This window comes from Phascolarctos cinereus, unplaced genomic scaffold (genome assembly GCF_003287225.1).
Source record: "Phascolarctos cinereus isolate Bilbo 61053 unplaced genomic scaffold, phaCin_HiC Scaffold_2;HRSCAF=192, whole genome shotgun sequence".
Taxonomy (NCBI): domain Eukaryota; kingdom Metazoa; phylum Chordata; class Mammalia; order Diprotodontia; family Phascolarctidae; genus Phascolarctos; species Phascolarctos cinereus.
The window spans coordinates 82,200,838-82,226,989 of record NW_027555625.1 but is presented as its reverse complement, the minus strand read 5'-3'; the positions used below and the strand labels follow the sequence as shown (position 1 = coordinate 82,226,989).

Sequence of the window (26,152 nt, the reverse complement as noted above, 5' to 3'; positions counted from 1 at the left end):
ACTTTAAAAATAACTTTTCTATAAGGTGCTCAAGTTTATAAAAAAAGCAACATAGCAATGTTTTGTTAACTCTAAGATAGGGTTGTTGCCTATGAGTCATAAAATAAGCGTTACTCTGAGGGGAAGTGATTAGGGAGCCTTGTCTTGGGAAGACCTAATTTCAAGGCCTGCTTCTGGCACAAAGCTGTGTGGCATAGCTACAAGCAAATCCCTTAATCTCCTGGTGCCCCCAGGCATGTAACCTAAGACCTAGGTTACATAACAGGCTGTCAGCTCCATTGGGAGTGCCCCCAACCAGCGAGTCATAGATCTGCACTTCCACCCACCAAAATTATATATGTCTTTGCATATAGACTGGACTTGAACCCAGGACTTCTGAGGCCCACCCTATACCTACTATACTACTGGGGAGGTACACGTGATGTAAAATATATGCATGTAAATATATGTACACATACATAACATGAGTCAAAGCAGATAGTACAAAGAATATTATATGTGGATAATATAACAGGTATATGTGCATATGTATGTGTATGTATCTATATCTATATGTGATATTTTCCACTGTGACTCTGGGAAAGTCACTTAACCAACTTTTCAGTGCTCCAGGCACCTCAGTCTATAAGTTGCAGAAGATTAGTTCATCTGCAATGGTAGAGGAATTGTCTATAAGAAAGAAATCACAAATCCTGAAGTGTACTCTTTCCTTTTCAGCTCTTGAATATTTGAGTTCTGATTAAGCACGGCTGGTTCCTCAAGGTGCACCCCCCCCCCCCCTTTTTCAGATATACCAGTATTGACTTAGATTAAATGGGAGGCAAGTGTGATAGGGAAGAAATACTAGAGTGTTTTTACAGGTTCAGTGTTTTGGGGATGGGCTTGTGCTAGGCTAGAGGCCCCTGCTATGAAAATGAATGATTTTTTTGTATCTTGCTTTTAATTTGAAATGGTGAATTTAAAGTTGGGGTTATCATATTGTTGAAGAGTTTACACGGCTGATTCTGTGTGATATGTGGAATTCCACACTAAATAGAGTTAATCCATGAGAGAGCCTGGGCAAAATTCTATTTAGGATCTAATGTCTCTTGTAAAATATCAGCCAATTTGCAGAAGCAAATATGTGAATGGTACTATTATTATTTTGAATTAAATGAAGGTGAGAGGTGGACTAGAATAAATGTGGTTATGTCTTAGAAAATTCTTTATCATTTATTTCTGAATTTCAGTGCATACCTAAACTTCTATTATAGAAACTTAAATTCTTATAAATGACTTGGGTAATGGTTAATTGAAATGATATTGACTCTTCATTATCCAGGGGACTATCCCTTATATGGATTGTACTGTTTGCTTTCTTTCTCTGATTAGGAGGAAATGTTAACTATATTTGTGGTAAGGGACTATAAGGGAAGGAAACATTCTTGAGCAATTTCAGCTTAAAAGACACCTTTAGTATACTTGTTACTTAGCAGGGCCTCTCTTAGTTTGGTGTTTTTAAATACGCTGGAATGAATACAATAATAAAAGTTGTTTTCTATTATTATTATCAATATAAATGGAGATGCCTTTGATTGCGTTGGTCTTTAGACTATCCAGACTATTACCCACATTCAAATAAGGAACATTAAAATACATTCAAAAGTCTTTGGATTATATTCATTTGAATTTTGTGTCTGCCACTGCGGCTGTAACATTGCTGTGACTTTGAGAGACAAATCATCTAATGCCGCTTTACTCAAAAGAAGAGGCCTTGAAAAGGTGAATTCACATCTGTTTTCATTTAAAACTGTCTGTAGCTTTTGAGTTATGTGGGGCAGGTAGGTAGCTCAGTAGGTAGGTTCCTGGGCCTGGAGTCAGAAAACCTGAGTTCCAATCCAGCCTCAGATACTTACTGGCTGTATGACCTTGGGCAAGTCACTTAACCTCTGTCTAGGAGGCAGCTAGGTAGCACAGTGGATAGAGCACTGGGTCTGGAGTCAGGAAGACCTGAGGTAAAATCTGGCCTCAGACATTTCCTAGCAGTGTGACCCTGGTTAAATCACTTAACCCCTGTTTGCCTTAATCCCCTGAAGAAGGAAATGGCAAACTATTTCAATATTCTTTCCAAGAAAACCCCATAGATAGTGGTCCAGAGGATCATGAAGAGTCAGACATGACAATGACAACAAATAGCTTTTGAGGGTTAGGGAGAGAGTACTGAATTATCTCTCAATTCATTTAGATCAGTAAACCATGAGGAGTAAGTTGTAGTTCATGAACTTTCAGTCCAAAGTGGAGGACAGCTCTTCTTAGGATGAGGAGAAGGAAAAGTTTATTAACTGCCACATCCATAGTTACTTCCACTGTCCTTTTTTCTGTCTACCTGCCAACTGTTGATGGAAGAGCACCAAGGTTATTTATAGCTTTAAAAGTCACAAAAGGCTGGTCTTAGTAGGTGCTGCTCATCTGGCATGTGCTTTTAGCTCCAGGCCTATACTGATGATCCCAGCCAACTTGAGACCCCCTTTTTGGTGCTAAAGAGAATTCAGTTGTTTTTTGAGGCAGCCAGGATATTTTATCTTTTCTTGAAGATCAATAATATTTCCTGCTTGACATAAGTATCTTTGGTTTTATACTGATCTTTTGGGCCTGTATTTATCTTGTGGGCCTACATGTAGGGCTTGTATTCTATTTTCATAGATATTGCAGTGGAGATTGGTTTCAGGGTGATTTAGCTGAATTTCAGAAATTATCGGACAGTTTTGTGATTTCTAAGGTTATGATCGCAACCAAAAAACATGTTAATTTAAACAGAATTAGATTATGTGGGATGTCTGACAGTGATATTTATACATGTTAGAGGAGGGAAGGAGAACTATTCTTGGAGCTACCTTTCGCTCTTGATAGTTTTGTATGACCATCTAGTTGGTTTCCTTTGCCTGCTTTTTAGGGTCTCCACCAGAGACTCACATTGAAATAGTGTTCATTACATATTTTCATATTGGAACTCTTTTTGAAAGTTCTTTTGGTGCAGAAAGCTGAAAACCTCTTAGTCTATGAATTCATTTCTTCTTACTAACTCTGTTGTTGGGCAAGTTATGTGGCTGCTCTAGGCCTCAGTTTCCTCATCCATAAAATGAGGGAGTTGCATCTGATCCTGTTTGAGAGCCTCTTCCACCTCTGATTCTCAATTTCTGTTCATTTTTAAAACAGTCTGGTCCTTGCAATTAAATTGGTTGTATCTCAAAACAACTCTCTTCCCATCTCCCCCCTCCTCTTTTAAAGGAAGAATACTTATGTTTATGATAACCTTATTAATCAATAACATGACCTTATGCGTTGGGCATTTTGTACTAAATGGGTATGTCATGGACTCATAGATTCAGAGCTAGAAGGGCCCTCAGAGGCCAGTTAGTCTGACCCATCATTTACAGATGAAGAACTGAGGATGAGAGATGAAGTGTCTTGCCAAGATCACACAGGTAGCCCACTTCAGGTAGAGGCATTGGAGCCCAGTTCCTCTGACTGTAAAGCTAGTATGCTTTTCACTGCATCTCTCCATCTGTGTGTTTGGTCCTTAAAATTCTTACTCTTGTTTTGATGTTTATTCAACAAAAAATTTTTGAAATTGTGTCTAGAAGCCAGTGAATTAAGCAGACAGATACAAAGATGACTACAAAGCTGTCCATGTCCTTAGTGACTTTAAAGCCCAGTAGGAGAGACAGCATTAGTTTACTTGGGGAGGTCAGAGGAGGTGAAATGTCCAGATAACTGATGCTCATCCATTGAAATGACAATTGGAAAACATTATGTGAATCGTTTTAAAAATATGTTTATAGGCTCTTTTTTGTAATGAGGATACTAAACAGAGTTGAGCCTTCTTGATCATTCATTTCTCATCATGAACGTCACTTGTACTTTGTAATAGGGTAATGATGACTGTGTATAGTTGAGGCGTGTAGGGTTGCTGATCTACAGTGTATAGTATTAGGCTTCTCTGCTTTGAATTTGTCAGCGTTTTTTCCTAGTTTTTCTGTCACTTGCTTTGCTGTGTATGCTTGTCTATAGCAACCCTTCCCCCTTCCTTTTTCCTTAAGACCTCTATGCATTAGGAGACCAGATAGATAACCAGATAGAATTTTTTCTAAAGTGAGAATAAATAAGCTTTGGATGAGTACTGAAGACATTTTTGTATGACTGCCTCTGTGCATAAACTTGGACATCTAAGGGCTAGCAGGAGGGAGAATAACATGAGAGGATTGGTCCCCCCCCCCCCATTTTGGATTTCATTTTAGCTGAAGATCTGGATAAATGAAGCATTACTTCTGTATTCTTGTTTGATTTCTAGACCTTTGAATAGCCCAGCAATTGTTTTGTTAAATGGACCATATTTGAAAGAAAATTATGACTGAGGCTATTCTAGAATAGGATTTTCCTGAAAAACAGTGGTGTTTGCAATGCTTTGTTTTAATATATAAACTTCTGTTTGACTTCAACAGAATTCCTCTACCTGGATTGGTGGAAACAACGAACCATTGACTGGCTTTACATGGAGAGGTGGTTGTGAGAGAGAAACAACAGGCATACAGGTCTGGAATGAGGTGTTTGTAATTGATAGGCCAGATGGGACAAAGGTAAATTTTTATAACATATCTACCTTTCTCTTTTCTTTCCTTCTATCTCCCCCCTGCCCCCCATCCCCTTCCCTAAGTTTTTTAAAAAACTCATCTTTTATTTGAGGTTTAACTATAAATGGAGTTTACTTTGTGGTATCTAATTTGATCTCTCTGATACCTTGTCTGAAGCATAAAGTTCAGGTATGTGAGATTAACTAGTCTAGACTATCTCTCTGTCCTTTGTAATCTCTCTGCTTTTTCAGACAAGATTGTAACTGGAGAACATTTTATCCCATAACAAGAGGCATTTCTTCTTCCTTTTTCTTTTTTCTGTCACTTCTTTTTCTTACTTCTGATTCTCTTATCCCTTGAAGATCACCTACCAAACCCTCATAGTAAAGATAAAGGAAAACTTCTTGCAATCAGGAGGGAAGGGGGTTGTGTAGAGTCGCAGCAGTCACAAGCTGTGGAAGGGAGAGGGGAAGTTGGGGCTACCCATGCTAAGTCAAGAAGGCTTTCTTTTTTGTTAGTAATGAAATGTGCAGAGAACCCTGCCATTATTGGGAAGAAGTGTTCTCTGGCATGCCTCTCCTCTTCCCTAGTAACCTAGGTCATACTGTTATTTTGCTTTGCCAGACAAGTAGGAGAATTATTGGCTGAAGCATACATTTGGGGGTGGTCACACTGAACGGTGGATGTTCTGAGTTATGGCAGGTAGCCCATGAATCTCACAGTGCCCATGAGAGGCTGTTAACTATTATGCAGTAACTTCAGAAACTTGGCTTCTTGTCTTAGACTCATTGCTGCTTTGTAATTCCTTTCTTGTTTTAAGTGCAAAAAAATATTGGGCTAGTGAATTGACAAACAAAATAGTTAAGAAGGACCCTAAATATAATTCTGTTAGCATATAGTTATGTGAGTCTGTATCATAGAGTCCTCTGCGTTTGCTTAAGAAACTAATTTTTTTTTAATTCCTAGGTTGCTGTATTGTTGATGGACACCCAGGGTGCCTTTGATAGCCAATCAACTATCAAAGACTGTGCAACTGTATTTGCTTTGAGCACTATGACAAGTTCTGTTCAGGTGAGACATGGAAATTATGTAGGGTGCTCAAACTAGACAACCCTAACACATTTTAATTATTTTCTACATACATTTTCCTTTAAAAACTGAGAGATTAGAGAAATCTTAAGGCTTATGTTTCTCTGTCTCTCTCTTTCATTTCTTCTGTTTTCTGTTGTTCTAAAGTCATACCATACTTTAATTACTTTCAAAGAAGAGGCAGTAAGCCATTCATCCTAAATTCCCAGTCTTTTCCCATAGTACCTGTTTTTATAAAAGGGAAATAGAGTTTGTAATAAGTGCTAGTCTTAATCTAACCCAACTGTGAACTTACCAGAATTATAAGGTGTAAAATACAGAGAGAGAGAGAGAGAGAGAGAGAGAGAGAGAGAGAGAGAGAGTGTGTGTGTGTGTGTGTGTGTGTGTGTGTGTGTGTGTGTGTGTGTGTGTTGAGCTAATCAGGGATAAGAACTTTTAGCATTGGGAACTTTTTAACTTTTTTTTTTGGTAAAGCTAGGGCTTGGTCATTGTCTGAGCTAATGATAAAAATACAGATAAGTAAAAACCTAGAAAATTCCAAATTTTGCTCTGGTTATTTTTGCCTTCCTCGTTTATCTCATTGTAGAATTTAAACCTCTGACTCCTTTATTAAAAAAAGACATAATAACTCTTGATATTACCAATTTTGTTGATAAATAAACATAATTGTTATTCTATATCACACGTTCATAAGCAAGACAATCTGTCTTTCCCCCAGCTTTGCAGTTAGCACAGACCCATCAAATGTCCTGCATTTATCTTCTCATTTTCCTTGTGGCGAAGTGGGTACTAATCCAAGCAGATAAATGGTTGAAAGATGGACACCGAGGGGAAAGGGAATCTCCAGGATACTTCATCCTGTGATACTTTGGAAGCATATTATACTAACAGCTTTTTAAGAAAAGAAAATATCATGCTCGAAAGATAAAAATTAGTCCTTGGCAGCTGTTGCAGTTGGTGTTACTCATATTCTGGAGGTTGTACAAAAAGTCTTTTTGTTCAGGTGTCAGAAATGTACATGCCCTTGATGTGGGAGACACCTTAGTATTTTACCAAATTGGGAAGGATCCTTCCTATGCCTCAGTGCTCTTGGTTTCCTTTCTACTCCCCTTTCCATTAGCCTGTATTAGACATTTCCTGATTAAATGTGAATGAAGTTAAGTACATAGGGCAAGGATGGGGAATTCTTAACCCGGGGTCATTGAACTTGTTTTTAAAAAATATTTTGATAAGTACATTTCATTAGTAATCCTGTGTATTTTATGTATTTAAAAACATTCTGAGGATGTGTCCATGGGCTCACCAGACAGCCAAGGAGGGAGTCTATGACATATAAAAACGTCAAAATCCCTGCCTCAAACTTCTCTCCCTCGTTCCAGAGCAGCCTGAGCTCCGTATCCTAAAGTGGGGAGAAGGGGGAGGTAGCAGGGATAAGAGGATGAAGACGAGACCTTGATCTTCCTTACTTTAGCTAAGTTTTGGAATAGAACCTACCACCACCACTGCTTTGGTTCTGTTATTCCTTTTCTCTTTATCTGGATTTTTTTTGGGGGGAGTGGTTAGGCAGTGGGTTAAGTCACTTGCCCAGGGTCACACAGCTAGTAAGTGTCAGATGTCTGAGGCTGGATTTGAACTCAGGTCTTCGTGACTTCAGGGCCAGTGTTCTATCCACTGCATCACCTAGCAGCCCCATTGGAATTTGTGCCTATGACCATGCCTTTACATTGTTCCTTTGTAATTTTGGCTTATTGGCTAGCAGTGTAGGCAGCATGGTATAGTAAACTCAGTGTTGGACCAAGTTATGCCCTGTCCAAGTAGGGATTTGCTAGGTTGTCTTGGTGCCTGGCACATAGTAGATGCTTAATAAATGTTTATTGATTGATTGATTGATTGATTCCCTTGTCTGAATCTCTAGTTGCCTGGTTGGTCTGCCCTCCATCCTTCCCTTAGAGAAAGTTAACTAAGAATATAAGAACTGAATTACCAAGACGTGTCATAAAGCTGGAGGTGATTACTGTATTTACCAAATCGAATGAATGGCATAGACAACGAATTCAGCTTCTTTAGCTTGTCGTTTGATGCCCTCCACAGTATCTAGGCGCCACCATACCTTTCCAGTTTTATTTACTGTTCTCTCATGTACTTTTTACACTCTAGAGAAATTAAACTACTCAACATTTCTGGAAATGAGAGAGCGCGCAGCAGAAATGAGGTGCATATTGGAAGTCAGCCTCTCTGGCCAGGACATATCAGTGGGTGGGGAAGTAGTGCATGGCATTTCTACCATAAATGGTGTCACATTTATAAAGCAGCTGAAGATTTACAAAGTGCTTTCCCCCAAAAGACATTGTAAAGTAGGTAGTATCATTATTCCTACATGTAATCAATGTTTGTAGAATTTAAAATATAATTTGATATCAAAGGGTTTTTAAATCATACCTGCCCTTCTAGGCCCTACTCTTTCTACTGAGGCTTCTCTGACTTACACAGCAGTCTTGGCAGTAATTTCTCTCTCTCCTCTTTATGGCATTTTGCCTGTCCATGACGATCATAGCACCTGTTATGTTTTAATCTGTGCTCTCGTTAATTTGTGTGTATGTCTCAAATTGGATGTCTCAGGCACCTCAAACTCAGCATATCCAGTTCTCCTCACTTTACTGTTGGTGGCACGTCATCGTCCTTGTCACTCAGACTCCCAGCTTTGATATTGTCCATGACTTCTCATTTGGACTCACTTCCCCTATCTGACCTCTTCACAATGTCTCTCACATATATCGTCTTCTCTTCATTCCTAGCATTAGCCTAGTTCAGGCCTTCATCACCTTTTTCTGGACTACTGCAGTTACCTATTTGGTCTTTCTGCTCCATTCCATACTCTCCTCAGGGAATTCCAGCCTCCAAAGGGAATGTCATAAAGCTCAGACCTCACTCCCTCACAGAGACCTCAGTAACCTCCAGTGTCTCCTTGTTACTTCTAGTATTAAATAAAAATTCTTCTGTTTATCACTTAAAACTTTTTACACTTTACTCCTCTCCACACGCTGTAATACAGCTGCTCTGGCCTATTCACTCTTCTTTGTATCTGATGTGGCATCCTACTGTGCCTTTCGCCTGTCTGTCTCCCATATCTGGAGTGCTGTTCCTTTTTATTCCATCTCTTGGAATGGAATCCCTGGCTTCTTTTAAGGCTTAGCTTAAAGACATCTTGTACAGGAAGCCTTTCCTCATCCTGTAACTGCTAGACTGGGGGTGGGGAAACTGCGGCCTTGAAGCCACATATGGCCCTCTAGATCCTCAAGTGCAGCCCTTTGAATGAATTCAAACTTTGTAGAACAAATCCCTGTTGTAAAAGGATTTGTTCTATAAAACTTGGATTCAGTCAAAAGGCTGCACCTAGAAGGCCATATGTGGCCTTGAGGCTGCAGGTTTCCCACTCCTGTGCTAGAGCATTCTGCTTTAAGATATTTTGCCTTTTTTGTAACCCCCATGCTTAATCTAGGTCCTGGCACATAGTAAGTACTTAATAAATAAATGCCTTTTGACTGACCTCTCAAATCATAATTAAATTCTACAAATGTTTATTACATGTAGGAATAATGATACTACCTACTTTGCTTACTTTATTTTGCCAGTCCATGCCTATCATGGTCGTTTGGGGAAAGCACTTTATAAATCTTAAACTGCTTTATGAATGTGAGGCTGTTTATGATATCACATAAACACCTCTGGCCATTGATATGCCTTGGTTTAGAGCTGCTAGCTTCTATTTGGACCTCATTTCTGCTGTGCTCTTTTTCAGTCTTTCTGCCTAGTTCTGGGTAACCACATAGTCACCTGTTGCATCCACTGCTGGGATACGTTCTCTATTAAAACTTCAGTTACTGTTAAACTAGATTTTATGAAACAGGTTCTTCTTGCCATTGTTTAGATTCCCTCTGAATAAATAAAGAAGCATTTATTAAGCTCTTAAAATGTGTAAAGCGCTGGGAATGCAAATAGAAAGTGGGAAAGAGTCTCTGCCCTTAAGAAGGTCACATTCTCATGGGAGACAGCACTTCCACGTGGAAAGGCCCAGTGACACCCAAGCAGCTGGTGATGCAACTTCTTTTAAGGTCGTTTCCATCAATAATACCATAAACCCTTTGATTTCTTACTGGCTAATTAGTGCTAATGTAGATTACTGCTAATGTTATAACAACATGTTGCTTCACCTACCTAAGGAAACTGGAGAAATCACCCACCTGGGTGCTTAGCCCTTCCCACATCGTAATGTTCTCCAGATGTTCTGCTAACAGAAAGCTTTTCAAACCACTGTGAGAGGGATACAAGCTCATGAACTACTGCAGCTGGTTACTAAAGAGTCAGGAAAACGAGGTTCTTGATGTCGGGGAGGCAAAGTATGCTATAACCAATCCAGATTGATGAGCTCAGTTGATAGGAGGGACAAAAGCAGAGCTTCTGCTGATAAGACTAGGAGTTGCTGTGCTTCAAATTTTAAGTTTTTATCATGGAAATATTTGACTTTTGAAATCATAAAATGAAGATTATTGTAGAAAAGACCTTTGATATCTTTATTTTGTTGATTATAACAGTAGATGAAAGCTTCATTTATGCTGTGGTATAAAAATTGTAGCTGGTATTCCATTTAAAGTGATAAACTTGTACCCCTTGTAAATCTTATAGTGCTATGTCAAGATTAATTGTTTTTCTTAACAGGTATATAATTTATCTCAGAATATTCAAGAAGATGATCTTCAGCATTTACAAGTATGTATATTAGGAAATTCATACTAAATGGTTTTTGGTAAAATATTTCATCTTCATATCTACTTGGAAAATCTTAATACTCCCCCCCCATCCAATATAACAATATTGTGTTTTATGAAGTTATAAATCAGTTTGTTTGTTTATGAGGATAATCTTTGTTATATAAACACTGTTAGAGTCTGGAACTTAGTGTTTGCTTTCTTTTAATGTTCTGTTTGAGCTATAATTAATTTCTAATAAAAAAAAAAGACCATTTAATCAGTGTCACATCACACCCTCTTCCTATCTTCCTGTGTCATTAATTTTAATAGCCTGATTTAATAGTTGTTTACAGAGTATGGAAGGCTTGCAATGGAAGAAATCTACCAGAAGCCGTTTCAGGTAAACTTTTAAGTTATTTTACCTCAGCATGAAAAAGTTTTCAAGTTAGCTTCTGTCTTCTGGAGAAACAGTAGATTTTAGTAAGTATATCCTATGGAACTGATGGTTGAATCTTTGGCAAATACCACTTAGGTTGGTCATAAATTTGCCAGGAAGATAGATAAGGAATGAGTGAATCTGGTCTGTTTGTTATCGGTAATTTTTTCGAGTTTTCCAAAAGTTCTGCTACATTTCTTTCAGTGTAGTTGATACGATTTTCATGTAGGGCTATGGTTCTGTTTTACCCTTATATTACCACCTCCTCTCCTTGCTTGACCCTTATGTGAGAAAGCCCCCACTTATTTCAACTCTGAACTCATTTTATTGGGTACAACTTAGGTGGCTATAATAAGACTGTAGCTTTGTGGTTTGGGTCAATTTAATCACTTCTTGTCTTGGTTAATACTTATCCTTGTAGCAGGATTCTAGGATTTGTGAGGCTAAAATTAGATTTAAGTGGTTTTTAATGTATTTTATTTCCTGTGGAGGAAACCTTTGTAATGAAGGGAATGAAAATGCTATAATTTCAGTTATGGTTTCTTTTTCATACGTTCTGCATGTAAGAGCCGACTGAATATTTTGAAATCATAGAGTATTAAATCTGATACTACTGGAGATCATCTAGTCCACCTTCTTTTTAGATAAGGAAAAAGATTCATTTGATTGACTTGCCAGTTTAATTTAATCTTGGCTTGGGGACAGTTGTAGACAATAAGATTGTTCTTTTCATTTCACCAAATTTTGTTTGTTTATTGATGTTATCCATGTTTGATGATGGTAATGATCCTGTTAATATAGTGTTTTACTGGATTTTTGCTGACTACATTTTGGAAGCAACTGGCTAGGGTGAAGGTTACAGTCTCCTGTGTGTATGGGTAGAGGTAATGTTATTGAATTGACCTAATGTCAAATATGTTATTTTGGCCTCTATTTATACCAGGTAGGGTAAAAGTACACTGGGCTTGAATTTTTTAAAATCCTGGTCCCAGCAATGCGGTGTACTGATTGCATAACCTTGAGTACAAACCACTTTACTTCTCTAATTTCTCATCTATAAAATGAATGAGTTGGACTAAATAATCTTCCAAAATAGCTTTCAGCTCCAAAAGTCAGTAGTTTTACTAACCACCGAGTTAATGTAGTTGGTTTATCTTATTCTTCTGGAATGAAGACTCAGCTAATGTACTTTATTATGATCAAATTGTGTGTTTAATCCCATTGTGGTTTTAAAAAATTAAGTTGCCAATATACTTTTAAATGGCGGTAAGGCCCAATTTACTCTATTTGATAACATTAAACTTTCAGTTAGATAATGGCTGTGCGTGATGGGAGTAGGAGGCTGGTATTACTGGATCGTATGCATATATGCATACACATGCACATACCACACGTGTGTATATTATAGTGGGGGGGGTTGTGTGTCTCTGTGTGTGAGTGAGTAATATGGAGAGAACAAACGAGAGAGAGTCAGAAGCAGATTATACCATTGTTTCTGGTAAAGATTGTTTAGAGGATTAAGGGAAACTTGGGTGGTAATAGCAGTAAATGCAGTCATCTTTGTGTGCTGGTAAGATGATCACTTTTTCTTTTTGTGTAGACATTAATGTTCTTGATTCGAGATTGGAGTTATCCATATGAGCATTCATATGGCTTGGAAGGAGGAAGACAGTTCCTTGAAAAAAGATTACAGGTAAGCCAAAGTGAGAGAATGAAGAATGAACATGTAAGTGGTATTTAATAATTTGTATTAACCAGAAACAACAAAATAACCATGGTAATAAAATGCAGTAGGTACTTAGAAAAAGGGTAGTCCTATTCAAAATAACTACAAAATGCATAAAATACTTGAGAGTCATTCTTCCAAAGCACACTCAATATTATATAGATTAAATTACTGAATGCTTCTTACAGAAATAAAGAACAACTTAAATAGCTGGGGGAGTAATATATTAAGTGTTCATGGTAGAGCTATACCAATAAAATTAAAATGGTAGTACTACAAAAATTAATTTGTGGATTTAATTCTTTATCAATCAGACTATCCAAAGGATTCTTGCTAGAGCTACATAAAGCAATAAAATTCATTGAGAGGAGCCAAAGATTTAGAATATCAAGGAAAATAATGGAAAAAAACATAGGCATGAAGGAGAAATAGCACGTCCAGACCTCAGACTATATTTAAAAGGTAGCAATCAGAGCCATTTGGAACTAGTTAAAAAACACAGAAGTAGATCCATAGACTAGACTAGGGAGAAGCAGAAATAATGGAACTCATTAACTCAGTGTTGGCTGTACCCCAAAATATAGATTACCCAGGAAAGAACTCCCTATTTGATAAGCACTGCTGGGACAACTGGAAAACAGTCTGGCGGAAATAAGACTGAGATTAACTTGTACTATGTATTCCATAATAAAATAAAAATGGAAAACCTTTACTACAACATAATTAGAAGAGAAACAGATCATTTGCCATTTTCTGCTATGGGTAAGGGGTGAATTCTTAATCAAAGGATGAGGTTAAATTTTGATTGCATGACATTGAAAAGTACAAAGAAAATCAATGTGCAGGATAAGAAGGGAAACATTTAACTGGGGAAAAATATTTTTTATCAAATGTCTCTGATATTGGACAGTTAATAGAAACATAAGATGTTTCCAAAGTCTTAGTGCAGCTTTAAGCTATCAGAACTCTTTAAACTTCAATTTAAGCTACTAAAACATAAAACAGTATTAAGACTTTTGGAACATGCTGTGTGCCCAAGACAGAAAGCCATATTCTAGCATATAGGTGGTTGAAGGACATGATGCACAATTCTCAAAAGAAGCATTCTCAACTGTTAACCAGTTTATGAAAATGTATGCCACTTCACTGATAATAGGAGAGATGCAAATCAAAACAACCATGATGTTTTTTCCTCTCACACCCAGCAAATTGTCAAAGGTGACAGAGGATTGGAATAATCATGTCCAAGTGATAGAGAGATGAGCACTGTCTAAGGTATTGTTGGTTTAGTTGTAGATTGACATAATCATTCTGGAAAAATTTGGAATTGTGATTCAGATGTCCTGATCCTCTGAGCCAAAGGTTGTACTGAAAGGTGCATACCGCAGGAGAAGTCATTGACCACCGTGTACAAGGGCTTCATACACACTAAAATATTTATAGCAGTACTTTTGTGGTAACGAAAACTGAAAACAAAGTAGATGCCCATTGATTTAGGGAATGGCTAAACAAGTTTTGGTACATGAATGTAATGAACTAGTACTGTGCTGTGAAAAAAAGTATGAATGTGTGACGCATACAGAGAAACCTGGAAAGACTTATATGAATAAATCCAAGATGAAGTGACTAGAACCAGGAAAAAATGCATGATGCTACAACAACATAAACAGAACAACCATGACAAAACAATCAGAACTGAAAGTTGTGAAATCACAGACTATATTTGTTCCCAAAGAAGAGACAGGAGAAAATACCCTACCCCTCCTTTATTCCTTGTACAGGTTGGTGTCTGTTGCTTTGTCAAGTTGCATCAAATCTTTTTGTTGTGTTTATTGGTTCTGCTACCCATCCCCCCCTTTTTTTCTCTCAACAGTCTTTATCTGGCAGTGAGTGGGGAAGGGGGAGGGATATGGGTGAAAACTAAGTGAAAGAAAAAGAGAAAAAGAACAACAAAAATCTATCTTAAAAAGTAACTATAGGATTTTATTTTCAAAAATAGAGAAAAGAACACAGTGGTATTTTACCAGGAAAACCATTTATTTTACACTCATTGAATCTTAAAGCTAGAAGAGGGCTTCAAAGATGATCTGATCAGTCCTCTCATTTTACACATGAAGAAACTGAGGACCAATTGAGAGGTGATTCACTTGTCCACAGTGTTAGTTTTTCAGTTAGAACTAACAGAATAATGTTGTACCAGAAGTCAGGAGACCAGAATTCTAGTTCACTGAAACATGGAATTTTAATCTTGAGTCCGTGTCGCATGAAAATTGATTTAAGAACTGAACTTGTTTAGCTGGGAAAGGGGAAGACTAAGGGGGAGGTGACGGCTGTCTTCAAGTATTTGAAGGGCTCTCATGTAGCTGTCTACAGAAATGGACTCTCCTTCTTTGAAGTCTTCAAACAGAAGCCATGAATATGAGTAGATGGCTGGAGAGGTTCCTTCCAACTCTCAAATTCTTTGATTCTGTGAACTAGAGTTCAGATCTCTTGATTCCTGGTGTGATGCTTTTTTCATTGCACAGTGTACAGACCTTCTCCAGTTCCCCATTAAAACTTAAAACTAAATTAAAACATAAATGTCTCTGCAGTACAAATTTTTTCAGAATCTACCCTGAGGTACTCCTGAGATGCCTACAGACCTCCCACCTGAGAGGGATGTAGGGAACTTAGTACCAGAGTGATAAAGTAGTAGGACTGGAGAAGAAGGTGGCAGCCTCCTCAGGGGTAGAGGGAGGTTAGCATCTGAGAGCTGGAAGCAAGAAGTGGTAAGAGGTGTATACCTGCCAGATGCCATCTCTGAGTGGGAGAGGCACTACAGTGATGCCCAGTGGATGGTGTTGAGTCTCCACATGTGGTAGCACAGCTAGTTATGGGGGGGGGCAGGGGGACGGAGGAGACATCAGCCCCTGGGTTGTAGAGCCTGGGAGCAGGAAAGACCTGTAGCTATCACTTTTGCAGCTGGAGAAAAGAGGCCAGTGTGGGGGAAAGGCGTAGAGACTTTTCCTAATTGGTGTGCCTTATGAGGAACCCCAAGTCAGAGGGTCACTGGATGGAACTTGTCATAGAATAAACTTGGAGTTAAAAGGGACCTGAGAGGTTTAGTCCAACCCTCTCTTTTTACCTGTGTGCAAGCATTAATGTGATACAGGTCACCCCAGTAGTAAGTTGCCAAGCTGGAATTGACCTTCACGTCTCGTATTCTTTTCTTCCTTCTCTCTCACCCTTTGGATTTGGGTGCTCATCCTTAAGAAACACTTAGTTTAAAAAAAGGAATGACTGTATTGAGTGAAATCTGAAAAGTGCCTTTGCTGATTTTCTTATGTTTCCTTAATGTTCATTGTTGCCATTTAATCATGTTTGTTTAAAAACCAAAATCTTTATCTTGTTTTCTTTTTACCTCATTACAGGTAAAGCAAAACCAACATGAAGAGCTGCAGAATGTAAGGAAGCATATTCACAGTTGTTTCTCTAATCTTGGTTGTTTCCTGTTGCCACATCCTGGTCTTAAAGTTGCAACCAATCCAAGTTTTGATGGGAGATTGACTGGTAGGAATTTCTCATTCTCATTCATGTGAAAATACTGGTTATTACCACTTTTTAAAGCAAGTATTAGTTGGCTTTGTTTCATATGGGAGTTTGGATTTATGAGGCCATTGGGATATAAATGCTTTGCTGCTCATTTTTCTGTTTTGAAGCATTTTTAAAAAGTGGTTACCATCCTCGTTGTTTCAAGGTTTTTAAAATTGAATTTTATCGCAGCTATCTAAACATTAACTTTTACATGTCAGCTTTTTGCTAGTGGCAACATTTTAAAAGGTTGGTCTTGAAGACTGTGTACACTTATTTCCAAGATATATAGCAGTCTACTAAGGAACTCTAATATACTAACATGTAGATTTGGATCTTCTTCTTTTGTTTGAGAAGATAGGGCAATTTCTTGTTAATGTAATTTTGTGGAAATAAATGGAGGAGGATTGAGGATTGAAGAAACTATTCAGGAGGACTGAGGAAGAAACAAAACATAAACATTTAAATAAAATCAAAACAAAATACCAAGAATTTCTTAACCTATGAGCCACTGACTGAAATGAGACTTTTGATTCATGGGTTATTCTTGTTCCGTTCATTCAGTACTCATTTATTAAGCCCCTTCTGTTTGTCAAACATGATTCTAGAGACAAGGCTTCATACATAAAACATTTCCTTGTCTTCAATGAGTTTACGTTGTATTTAGCCATCATTTTCGACAAGGGTTTAGGGAAACTTTATAATGTTGGATCAGGTACCTGCTATTACTAGCTGTATCAGTTTACATGCTGTGTATAATTAGCTCAGTAAAAGTGATGTAAATTTTTTTAATTATGTGATATAAAAAAGAAAAATAATAATTAACAGCTTCTCCATGAAGCTGTATAAATGAGGGATGGTTTCTGTGCTGCTTTTCTATAATAGAAACCTGTTTTATGCCACTGAGGACTGAATCTCTATTTCTTTTGTGACTAATTTAGTGTTGACTAATTCCATCTCTACTAGATATTGATGAAGACTTTAAAAAAGAGCTTCGCAATCTGGTTCCGTTACTGCTTGCCCCTGAAAATTTGGTAGAAAAAGAGATAAGTGGATCCAAAGTGACTTGTAGAGATCTTGTAGAATACTTTAAGGTAGGCAAACTCTGTTATATTTAAAACTACTAAAATGTAATTTCCTAAATTAGAAGTGATAGCTAGCTCATGGGGTGTGACATTATTACATGGAGATGTGTTGAGAGAACCGGTTCTTAAAGCAATGACGAGGAAAATTTTAAGTCTGTTCTCCTTTGCTTTTGATGAATAGAACTTGTAATTGTGATGAATTTGCTTCATTTCCCGCAAGATTATATTTACTTTCCTAATTTTCTTGCGTTTATCCGAAGGTTTGAAATGGGGTTGGTGGGTCTGGGAGATGACGACAAGAGCAATGACATTCATGATGCTGTAACTAGCATTTATGAAACCTGATGGGATTGAAAATCATTGACTCCCTATCTGTGGTGATCAAGAAAAGTCTCTTTTGGCATTGTGACTGTTTGCCAGGAGCAGTTGAAGTACAATTAATGGCAAAGTACCTCTATGGCTAGCACTTAGAGCACACTTCATTCCTCTTCAGTTTTGATAGTCATTTACATGGATGTGTGTGTGTGTGTGTGTAGGTGGAAGGAAGGTGGAGTGCCCCAAACTTGGTGATCCTTCTCTCTTTCTAGCAAAAAATTGGAGATTGACTTTCCCTTGACAATGGAATATGATGAAAGATGCTGGCCATAATATAACCTTGAATTATAAAACTTTTGTATTGTCTGTATTCTGCATAGAATTGTGGGGGTCTGAGTTACCTTATAGTTGAAAGTGTATAGAATTTAAAATATTTATTGATATCTTTTTTTCCCAGCATCATCTGTATTTCCTTTTCTTCCCCTACCCTGTCTCTGAGAGCTATCTCTTTTTTTTTTTTTTTGGTTGGGCAGTGGGGGTTAAGTGACTTGCCCAGGGTCACACAGCTAGTAAGTATTTTGTGTCTGCGGCCGGACTTGAACTCATGTTCTTCTGAATCCAAGGCCGGTGCTCTATCCACTGCGCCACCTAGCTGCCCCACTGAGCTCTCTCTTTTAATAAACAATTTTTGAAAGCTCAGTAAAATTAACGTAACATATTGAAAAAGCTGCCATATGCTGCAGTATTCTGCACCCTAAAGTGTGGTACCTTCTCATATTTCTCCTTTGGGGCAAGGCTTAATTTCAAAGCATTCCATTTTGAAGGCTTTTTTTTCCCCATTTATGTTGCAGTTATTCTTTATGTTGTTTTCCAGGTTCTAGAAAGCAGATCTAATTTAAGACAGGTGGAAATGTTTCAGTTCAAATATATTCTATAGTTTTTTAGGTTTAATTTACCTTTTATTTAATAACTTTTTAAAAAGGGGGCAGGTTGGTAGTGTTGTGAAACCACCATATGATATGTCTTTGTGACAATCAACATACTTTACTTGGTGATGAAAACAATTTTTCTGAATGATCGTGTGTATGAACACCTCCCCTCATTATTTAAAATTTTGTTCTGGTATTTTTGATGCAGATCTTAAGAATGACCAATTAATGAAGATTTGTTTGTTTTTAGGCTTATATTAAAATCTATCAAGGAGAGGAGCTTCCGCATCCTAAATCTATGCTTCAGGTATTTTATCATATTTTGTATATCTGAGGGGGGAAATGGGCTTAACATGGGAAGTTATACTGGGGTTATAAACAAATTTGACATGATTTTTAAACTATGTTAATGCTATTTTGAAGATAATCTAAAGTCATACCTTGGATTGGGGAATTTGACAAGTGTTTTGAGCAGCTGATTTGTCTTGGCATAAATTAGAATAATTAGAAAGGCTGAGTTCATTCTTTATCATATTCTGGTGCATATGGGTAAAGCACTGTACTGGAAGCTATGTCTCATGTTATATGGGGGGAAAAGACCTTCCTTTTAGGTACCTGAGTTAGAAAGTTTTCTCATACATTTGTGGTTGATGATGGCTTAATATAGATACCTGAACTAAACTTTCTTTTTCTTGAGGCAAAATAATAATAATAATATTACTTTTTAGTTCCTTTCGTTTGTCAGTAATTTATCTTTTGGAAAGAAATTTGTTTTTTGAAAATGTATTGATTTGAGACTTTGTTAGAGTAAGAATGTGCTATATTATTTTCTTAGGAAAGTTTTGATTAACTGAGAACTCTTAGGATTTGCTGCTTTGAACAGCCTATCAGTTTTACAGTATAGCAGGCACATTTCCCCCCAAATTAGGAAATTTATCTTTATGGATTGGAGCATGTCTTTACTTTTACGTGGATTGTGGAACCTTGTTTTTACTTTTGAGTGGACTATGTGAGAGGAAAATTTGAATTATTCATTGGATGGAGATGTTACGTTTTTAACCTTATTCTGACCATCTGACTTGTTTTTGGATGATTTGTAGCTATAATTATTTGGTGAATGTCATAGGGTTTAGATGTGGAAAAAAAGTCTGTCTTCGAGTCCAGCCCTCTCATTTTACAAAGAAATTTGAGGTCCAGAAAGTGATTGTTCAAGAATTCATAGTTAGGAAAAAAAAATTCACAGGTAGCAAGTAACAGAGTTGGGCTTTGGGCCCAGATTTTCCATGCTTTCTTTTACATTATTCCATGCTTTTACCTTAACGTGAGGGAAATGTAATTAGGAAAGAATATAGTCACTGTCTTCCCATCCCACCAATCATCCTCCAAAAAAATATTTGCATAAAGCAAATAGAACTAATCTTTGAATTAGGATGAATCTTTGGACTTGTTGTTATTGTTTCTCTTCTTGGAAAATATGTATGTAATTTTTCGTAGCTTATGTTTGAAGACTAAAATTAGACATCAAAAGTATTCTTATTTAATAGAAGGTTTTTGTTTTTTTTAAACAGGCAACAGCTGAAGCTAACAATCTTGCTGCAGTAGCAGGAGCAAAGGACAGTTATAGCAAAAACATGGAGCAGGTTGGTAATTTTGTAACTTTGCAGTTTTTGGTATGTCAGTTATTGTAAATAGTCTTTTTGAGTTCATTGTCATCGTCACAAGCACATCCTAGTCCCCTTCCTCATTCTCATTCTTGGAAATAAGTTGTTTTTATAAAGATTATATACTGTATAAGAAGGAAAAGAGGCCTGGTAGCAGGCCATAAGCCATATGGGTAGAATTTTTTTGTTAAGTAATTTAGAATGCTGTTAATAGTAGCCTCTGATATCAGAATGCTGATAATAGTAGCCTTAAGCAAGCTTAAGGCACGTAGTAGTTTTTAAAATTAACTCTAAATTGAAGATAATTTTGTAGTGTATTTGTTACATTTTCACCATGCATCTATCTTCCTAGCAATTTTCACTGTATCTTCCATTCAGGTATGTCAGTCGATCTTTATTAAGTGCCTACTACATTACAGGCACTGGGAATTCAAAGACAAAAATGAAACTGTCACTGCCTCCCAGGATAATGACATTTTATCAGGGAAAATGCATGTGGGCGAAGGCAGAATGAAGGTGACCCAGAATAATGGAAGTAATTTGCCTTCCATGCTTTAGTTCTGTTGTTTTGTATAAGGATGACATGACACTGTAATACTTGGATGTTTTGGGTTTTAAATTATCTCTTTGCACTTCTGTTTAGAAGGGAGATGACTTCACGTGCCTATGTGGCTTAAACCTTTTTGGTGAAGCATATCATTCAACGTACTTGATTTCAACTCTGAGCTATTAAGATCTTGGGCCTTGTGTAGTTCTGTCACTGTAAGAATTAAAGTTAGGCAGTGTTTTTTAAAAAATGTTATTTGTAGAAGGTAGCTCATCGTACTCCCGTTTTATTTAAATAGGTATGTGGTGGAGATAAGCCTTACATTGCACCTTCGGATTTAGAAAAAAAACATATGGATTTCAAGGAGGTAGCTGTCAAACAGTTTTGTTCTGTGAAAAAAATGGGAGGAGATGAGTTCTGCCGTCGTTATCAGGACCAGCTTGAAGCTGAGATCGAAGAAACCTATGCAAATTTTGTAAAGCACAATGATGGCAAAAACATCTTCTATGCTGCTCGTACCCCTGCCACACTGTTCGCAGTCATGTTTGCTATGTATATAATCTCAGGACTGACTGGCTTCATCGGCCTGAACTCGATAGCTGTCTTGTGTAACCTGATAATGGGTTTAGCACTGACATCCCTTTGTACTTGGGCATATGTTAAATACTCTGGGGAGTTCAGAGAAATTGGAACAATGATTGATCAAATTGCTGAAACACTATGGGAACAGGTTGGTATATATCTTTTAGTTTTTTATTGACTATTCTGTCTCCCACCATCTTGATGTTTTCTTCTCCACTGTTTGAATAGTTAATTCTCTCCTGTACCAGATCTCATTCTCTTTGGGTCTTCGTTTCCTTGTTTGTAAAATGAGGGCGTTGAACTAGATGATGTCTGCGGTTTCTTCCACCTTTAAATCCCATGAACTGATGCTTGTATTGATGTGCTGTCTATTGAGTGGATTTATAATCAAGATGTCAATATATCATATGGGTTGAAAGATTCATTTTCAGAATCAAAATGATTATGCAAGCTTGGCTATACCAGAATTGACATCTTTGGGATAGATACCTAATGCCTTTTCTTAGGCTTGCTTGTCATAGGGATAGTCAGTTCAACAAAAAATGTTGAGTTCAGTTTAAACGAATGATAGTGTTTTTTAACTGTGGGATTTTTCGTGAGTTTTCTTTGGAATATGAGGAAGTCCTCAATAGTAATATAATCAGTGAAGACTTAAAGAGGGAAGCCAAATAAGTTTGATAATCATAACTAATATTTTTGAAAAGTGCTGCTCACCAATACGAGTGAGCAAGAAGCAATGCATGGCCATGTTCCATAATAAATGTAGTGGACGTATCTGCAGCCCAAGTGACAAAGTTGCTTACCAGGAAGATAAGGTTGACAGACTGAAGCACTGTGAAGAAAAAAATCTAGAAGTCATTGTGTATCGGAACTGAGAAGCTGTTAACTTATTGACCTATGACATGGGAAAACAAATACACTGGAAGTCAGGAGAACTTGTTTCTGGATTTTGCTTTTTGGTGCTATTAGTATGGTTAAAGTCAAGCTTCACTAACACTAAACAGTTACTCAGTTGGAGCGGCTATGTCTGAACCTGGCATTTATATGCTGGTTTTGCATGTAGTACACAGATATGAAAAATGATCATCTTGGAATATTTGAACATTATGTCAGATGAAAAAATAAAGCTGCTGTCATTCGTGAACAGTATAGTAGTTATTTTCAGTTTTCATTTCTGTAGCCTAGTGAGATTTGATCAAGAAGCTATAATTCATGGTTCTTCTGCTTTAAAAAAAAAGTTTTTAAAGTAAATCATGTTTGGGGAAAGTTATATCTTAATTTTTTCCCTCTCCAGTTTATCTCACAAAAATGCTTCTTTCCTTCTACCCACTGTAATCCACCCATAAGAATGCTGACTTACAAACAATATTACTTATTCATAGTTGATAAGAATTTGTGGATGTATGGACTTAAATCCTGCCCTATCCTGAAAATTCTCTAATTATTTATAGCACTTTTGGTATCTTACTAAAGGATTGGTTGAAAGACAATACCTTCAATTTGTTCCTTGATTGTTTTTGTAATGAGTTTATAATCCCCTCCCCCCCCACCTCTGTCCTAGTTGACTTTTATTGTTTTAAATTATGAGTATATTTTAATTATCCAGGTTTTTGCTTTAAAATAACCTACCTCCTGTGCAGCATTAATTCTAGAATTTTAAGTGTCATTAAAATGGAGTCAGCCTGTTGAAAACAGTCTATAGCATGTAAAATTATTTTCACATTAGTTTGAATTGCATTCATTACTATTCAGAGGACAAAAGCTCTCTGTTGTTATTGCCTTTGTCTAAATTTCTTTGCCTTTCTCTTTTCTTTTGCCTCAGAGGAGTCCCAGGAAGGTGAGAAACCTACCAAGTCTCAAATTTCTTAGTCTTGTACTCTGTCAACTTCAAGTCAATCTGACGTCATTTTCCTAACCAATCACTCCATGTTTTAGGTGTTTTCCAAACTGTTTGAAGTTATTAGACGCCGAATGGTTCATCGTGCTCTTTCATCAGCACAGCGACAGAGACTGTCATCCAACAATAACAAGAAGAAAAATTAGACAGTATTTTTAACTTTTCTGTATATGAAGTGTTCACACTTACACATGTAGGACACTAAGCAGGACCGTCTGGGCCCGGTCGGTCTGCATAAAATGCTGTAAACATACCAGATTGATGCTGCATAGAGGGTATGGAATTGCACATAAGTCTCATAGGAACTATAAAATGGTTTGAATTCAGTGACATACCATATAGGAAGAAAATAATTTCTATTTTTCTTTGTAAAGTGACTAAATACATTATTTCCAACAGTATTGCTTATTCTTTTGAAACTTTTTAGTTTAGTTTTCCATATTCTTGGTTACTTTGCTCATTACTTTGAATTGAATTTTGAAATATTTTTATATGTAATTTTTTTTTTTACCTTATGGCTTTTTGTTTTGTTTTGCACATTTCTCAAACCACAGGTATTGAAGCCCCTGGGTGATAAATTGATGGAGGAAAACATAAGGCAGTCTGTAACAAACTCTATCAAAGCAGGCCTGACTGACCAGGTGTCTCATCATGCCCGATTAAAGACAGACTGACAGTTCATCTCCTCTTCAACTCTGCTCTCCCGTCCTTTATCATGCTTGCTGTACAATGAGAACTCAAAATAAACCAAAGTTTACAATCCACTATAGAAGTAGTTTAGTATAACTGGCTCCACAGATTGTTGCCACAGAGTGTGAAAAATTGGTTGTTGGTTTTAAGCATTCTCTTCTTCACTTGCTTCCGAGACACAAGTTAGTGCCATGGAGACTGAGAGAAGAGCATTCTCTTATCACGCACATTTGTGCCATGTTTAATTCTTAATTTAATCTACAGTCTCTGACTTGTTAGAAAAAGTCGTCGTCTGAAAAGGAATGTATCAGGGAAATATTTTGAGAAATCTATTAAAGTGAAATCTTTTAACAGAATGTAAACATACGATGTCCCATTGAGATTTTAATTTCTGGAGTAGCTGTGAATCAGTCAGTTTGAGATGGTAGTGACGACTGGCACCAGGGATGTCTTTATTGAGCCACGACATTACATATATAGATTGCTTTACTGCTGTCAGTACCAGTGTTACACAAAGTGCACATATCATGAGATCTTCACAGAAATGACAGGGCTTCACCTTGTCCCTAAGGAAGTGATTATGGAGTGTACATTTGTCTTGCCTTCTTAAATTCCATAGACCTGCCCTAAAACAAGATGCATTACTGGGAAATGGAACAGTCTCTTCTGCAGTTTAGCCTTTGTGTACATAAAATATGCCATTTTATTGGGGGAGAAATTCCAGCCAAAAATGTTGCCTACAGCTATGAGTTGGGATTGTCTGTACAGTGTGTAGCTTTTATTTTCTAAAATCACAGATAGGGCATGTACATGAATTATAAATATATAAATACGATTTTGTATTAAAAGTTTTGTAGTTTATGGCAAAATCTGGTTCTGTAGTAGGCTAAGTACGGTTTATGTAAAGGAATGTTTGTGGCTCATGTAAATGTGTGAATGCATAAACAATTTGAAGTTTTTGATATATTTGTGATATTTACCTGCCTTGAGCACTGCATTTTCACCCCACCCCCACCCCCCCTACCGCTACCCCTGGGAATTCAGTGGGAATGTTTGTTGTGAAACTTTGTCTTCCTTTGCATTTTAAAGTTATTTCCTGTAATTTATTTTCAGTACATAATTAAAAGATTGGTTTTGTGCGTGTATATTTCATATGTATATATATATATATATATTTCATATATATATGTATATATGAAATGAAACTTGTGATTCTTTTTTAAGGAACTCTTCAAATATGTATTCCACAACACAAACCATGTTTGTTCATACTAAAATGAGCATGAGCAGGAAATGCCCAAATGACAGCTCCTAAGGTACTCTGCCTTAGTAATGAAGCTAAATTTGTGAAAGCATACAGTTACTCTTCCATGTCTGTCTCTGTTAGAAGAAGAAAAATAATTGTCCGAGTCTTGGTGTATTGTGGGGTTTTGTTTTTGGTTGATGTTTGTTTTCATTTGGAGGTGTTAGGGCTGTTATTCTACAGTGACCTGCGCTTGTGAAAACACACAGCTTGTTCTCTGAGTGAAAAAGAAGTCAGATGTCATGCTCCATGTTGAGAGTTTGGAAACACACTTTGATTTTATATCTTTTATTTTCCCTTCTTGGAATTTCATTTTTATTATGGATTGTATTTATTTCTGTCCACGTTAAATTGATACCAGCTCACCTATTTTCAAGCAAAAAGGATCCACCTGAATTTTGTATGTTTTCTTTTATCACCCTGTTTAATGATGCTGTGGATTGTTTATGAATAGAAAAATAAAAAGTTGGCTGTGTCATAGCAAAGCTTTTTGAAATTGAAGACTGCATTCACATGTTTCTAACTAAGAGGATGATGAAGCCCAGACCACTTCAGTTTTTTTTTTGTTTGTTTGTTTTAAAGTAGTTCATGCTTTTAGTATTTTGTGATTGGAAGCATGGTATCGTGGAAAGAGTGTTTAACTTGGGATCAGAGAGACCTTGGTTCAAGTCCTGCCTCGCACACTTTATACCTGTGTGACCATGGGCAGGAATACATATCCGGTCTGAGCTTTGGATTCCTCATCTGTAAAATTAGAAGAACTACCACCGCCTACCTCTGAAGGTTTACAAGGATCAAATGTATGTAAACTGCTTTATAAACTTCAGGTCTGGTATGAGCCAGAATCTCTTACTGAATTGAATTTAGAGTAATTTGATTCTATAAAAGACATCTAAAGAAATCTTTTCCTTTGACGAGCAAGATTCTGACCGTTATTGAGTAAGTAAATGGTAAGAACTCAAAG

General features: G+C 37.0%; 1 protein-coding gene across 4 annotated transcripts in view; it reads left to right on the top strand.

The window, feature by feature from the left end:
- The window catches only part of ATL2 (atlastin GTPase 2), a 77,120-nt gene extending 51,431 nt beyond the window's left edge, over positions 1-25,689 (top strand). For 3 of the 4 annotated variants that reach the window (XM_020976971.2, XM_078149476.1, XM_020976972.2), the window contains exons 3-13: positions 4,482-4,616; positions 5,577-5,681; positions 10,416-10,466; positions 10,791-10,847; positions 12,484-12,576; positions 16,020-16,158; positions 17,146-17,273; positions 18,759-18,815; positions 20,077-20,148; positions 21,015-21,446; positions 23,750-25,689. In XM_020976971.2, the coding sequence (XP_020832630.1) occupies positions 4,482-4,616; positions 5,577-5,681; positions 10,416-10,466; positions 10,791-10,847; positions 12,484-12,576; positions 16,020-16,158; positions 17,146-17,273; positions 18,759-18,815; positions 20,077-20,148; positions 21,015-21,446; positions 23,750-23,869 (1,389 nt within the window). In that variant the 3' untranslated portion in view covers positions 23,870-25,689. The other variant, XM_020976973.2, reaches the window with a different exon arrangement.
- Positions 25,690-26,152: the final 463 nt, after the last annotated feature.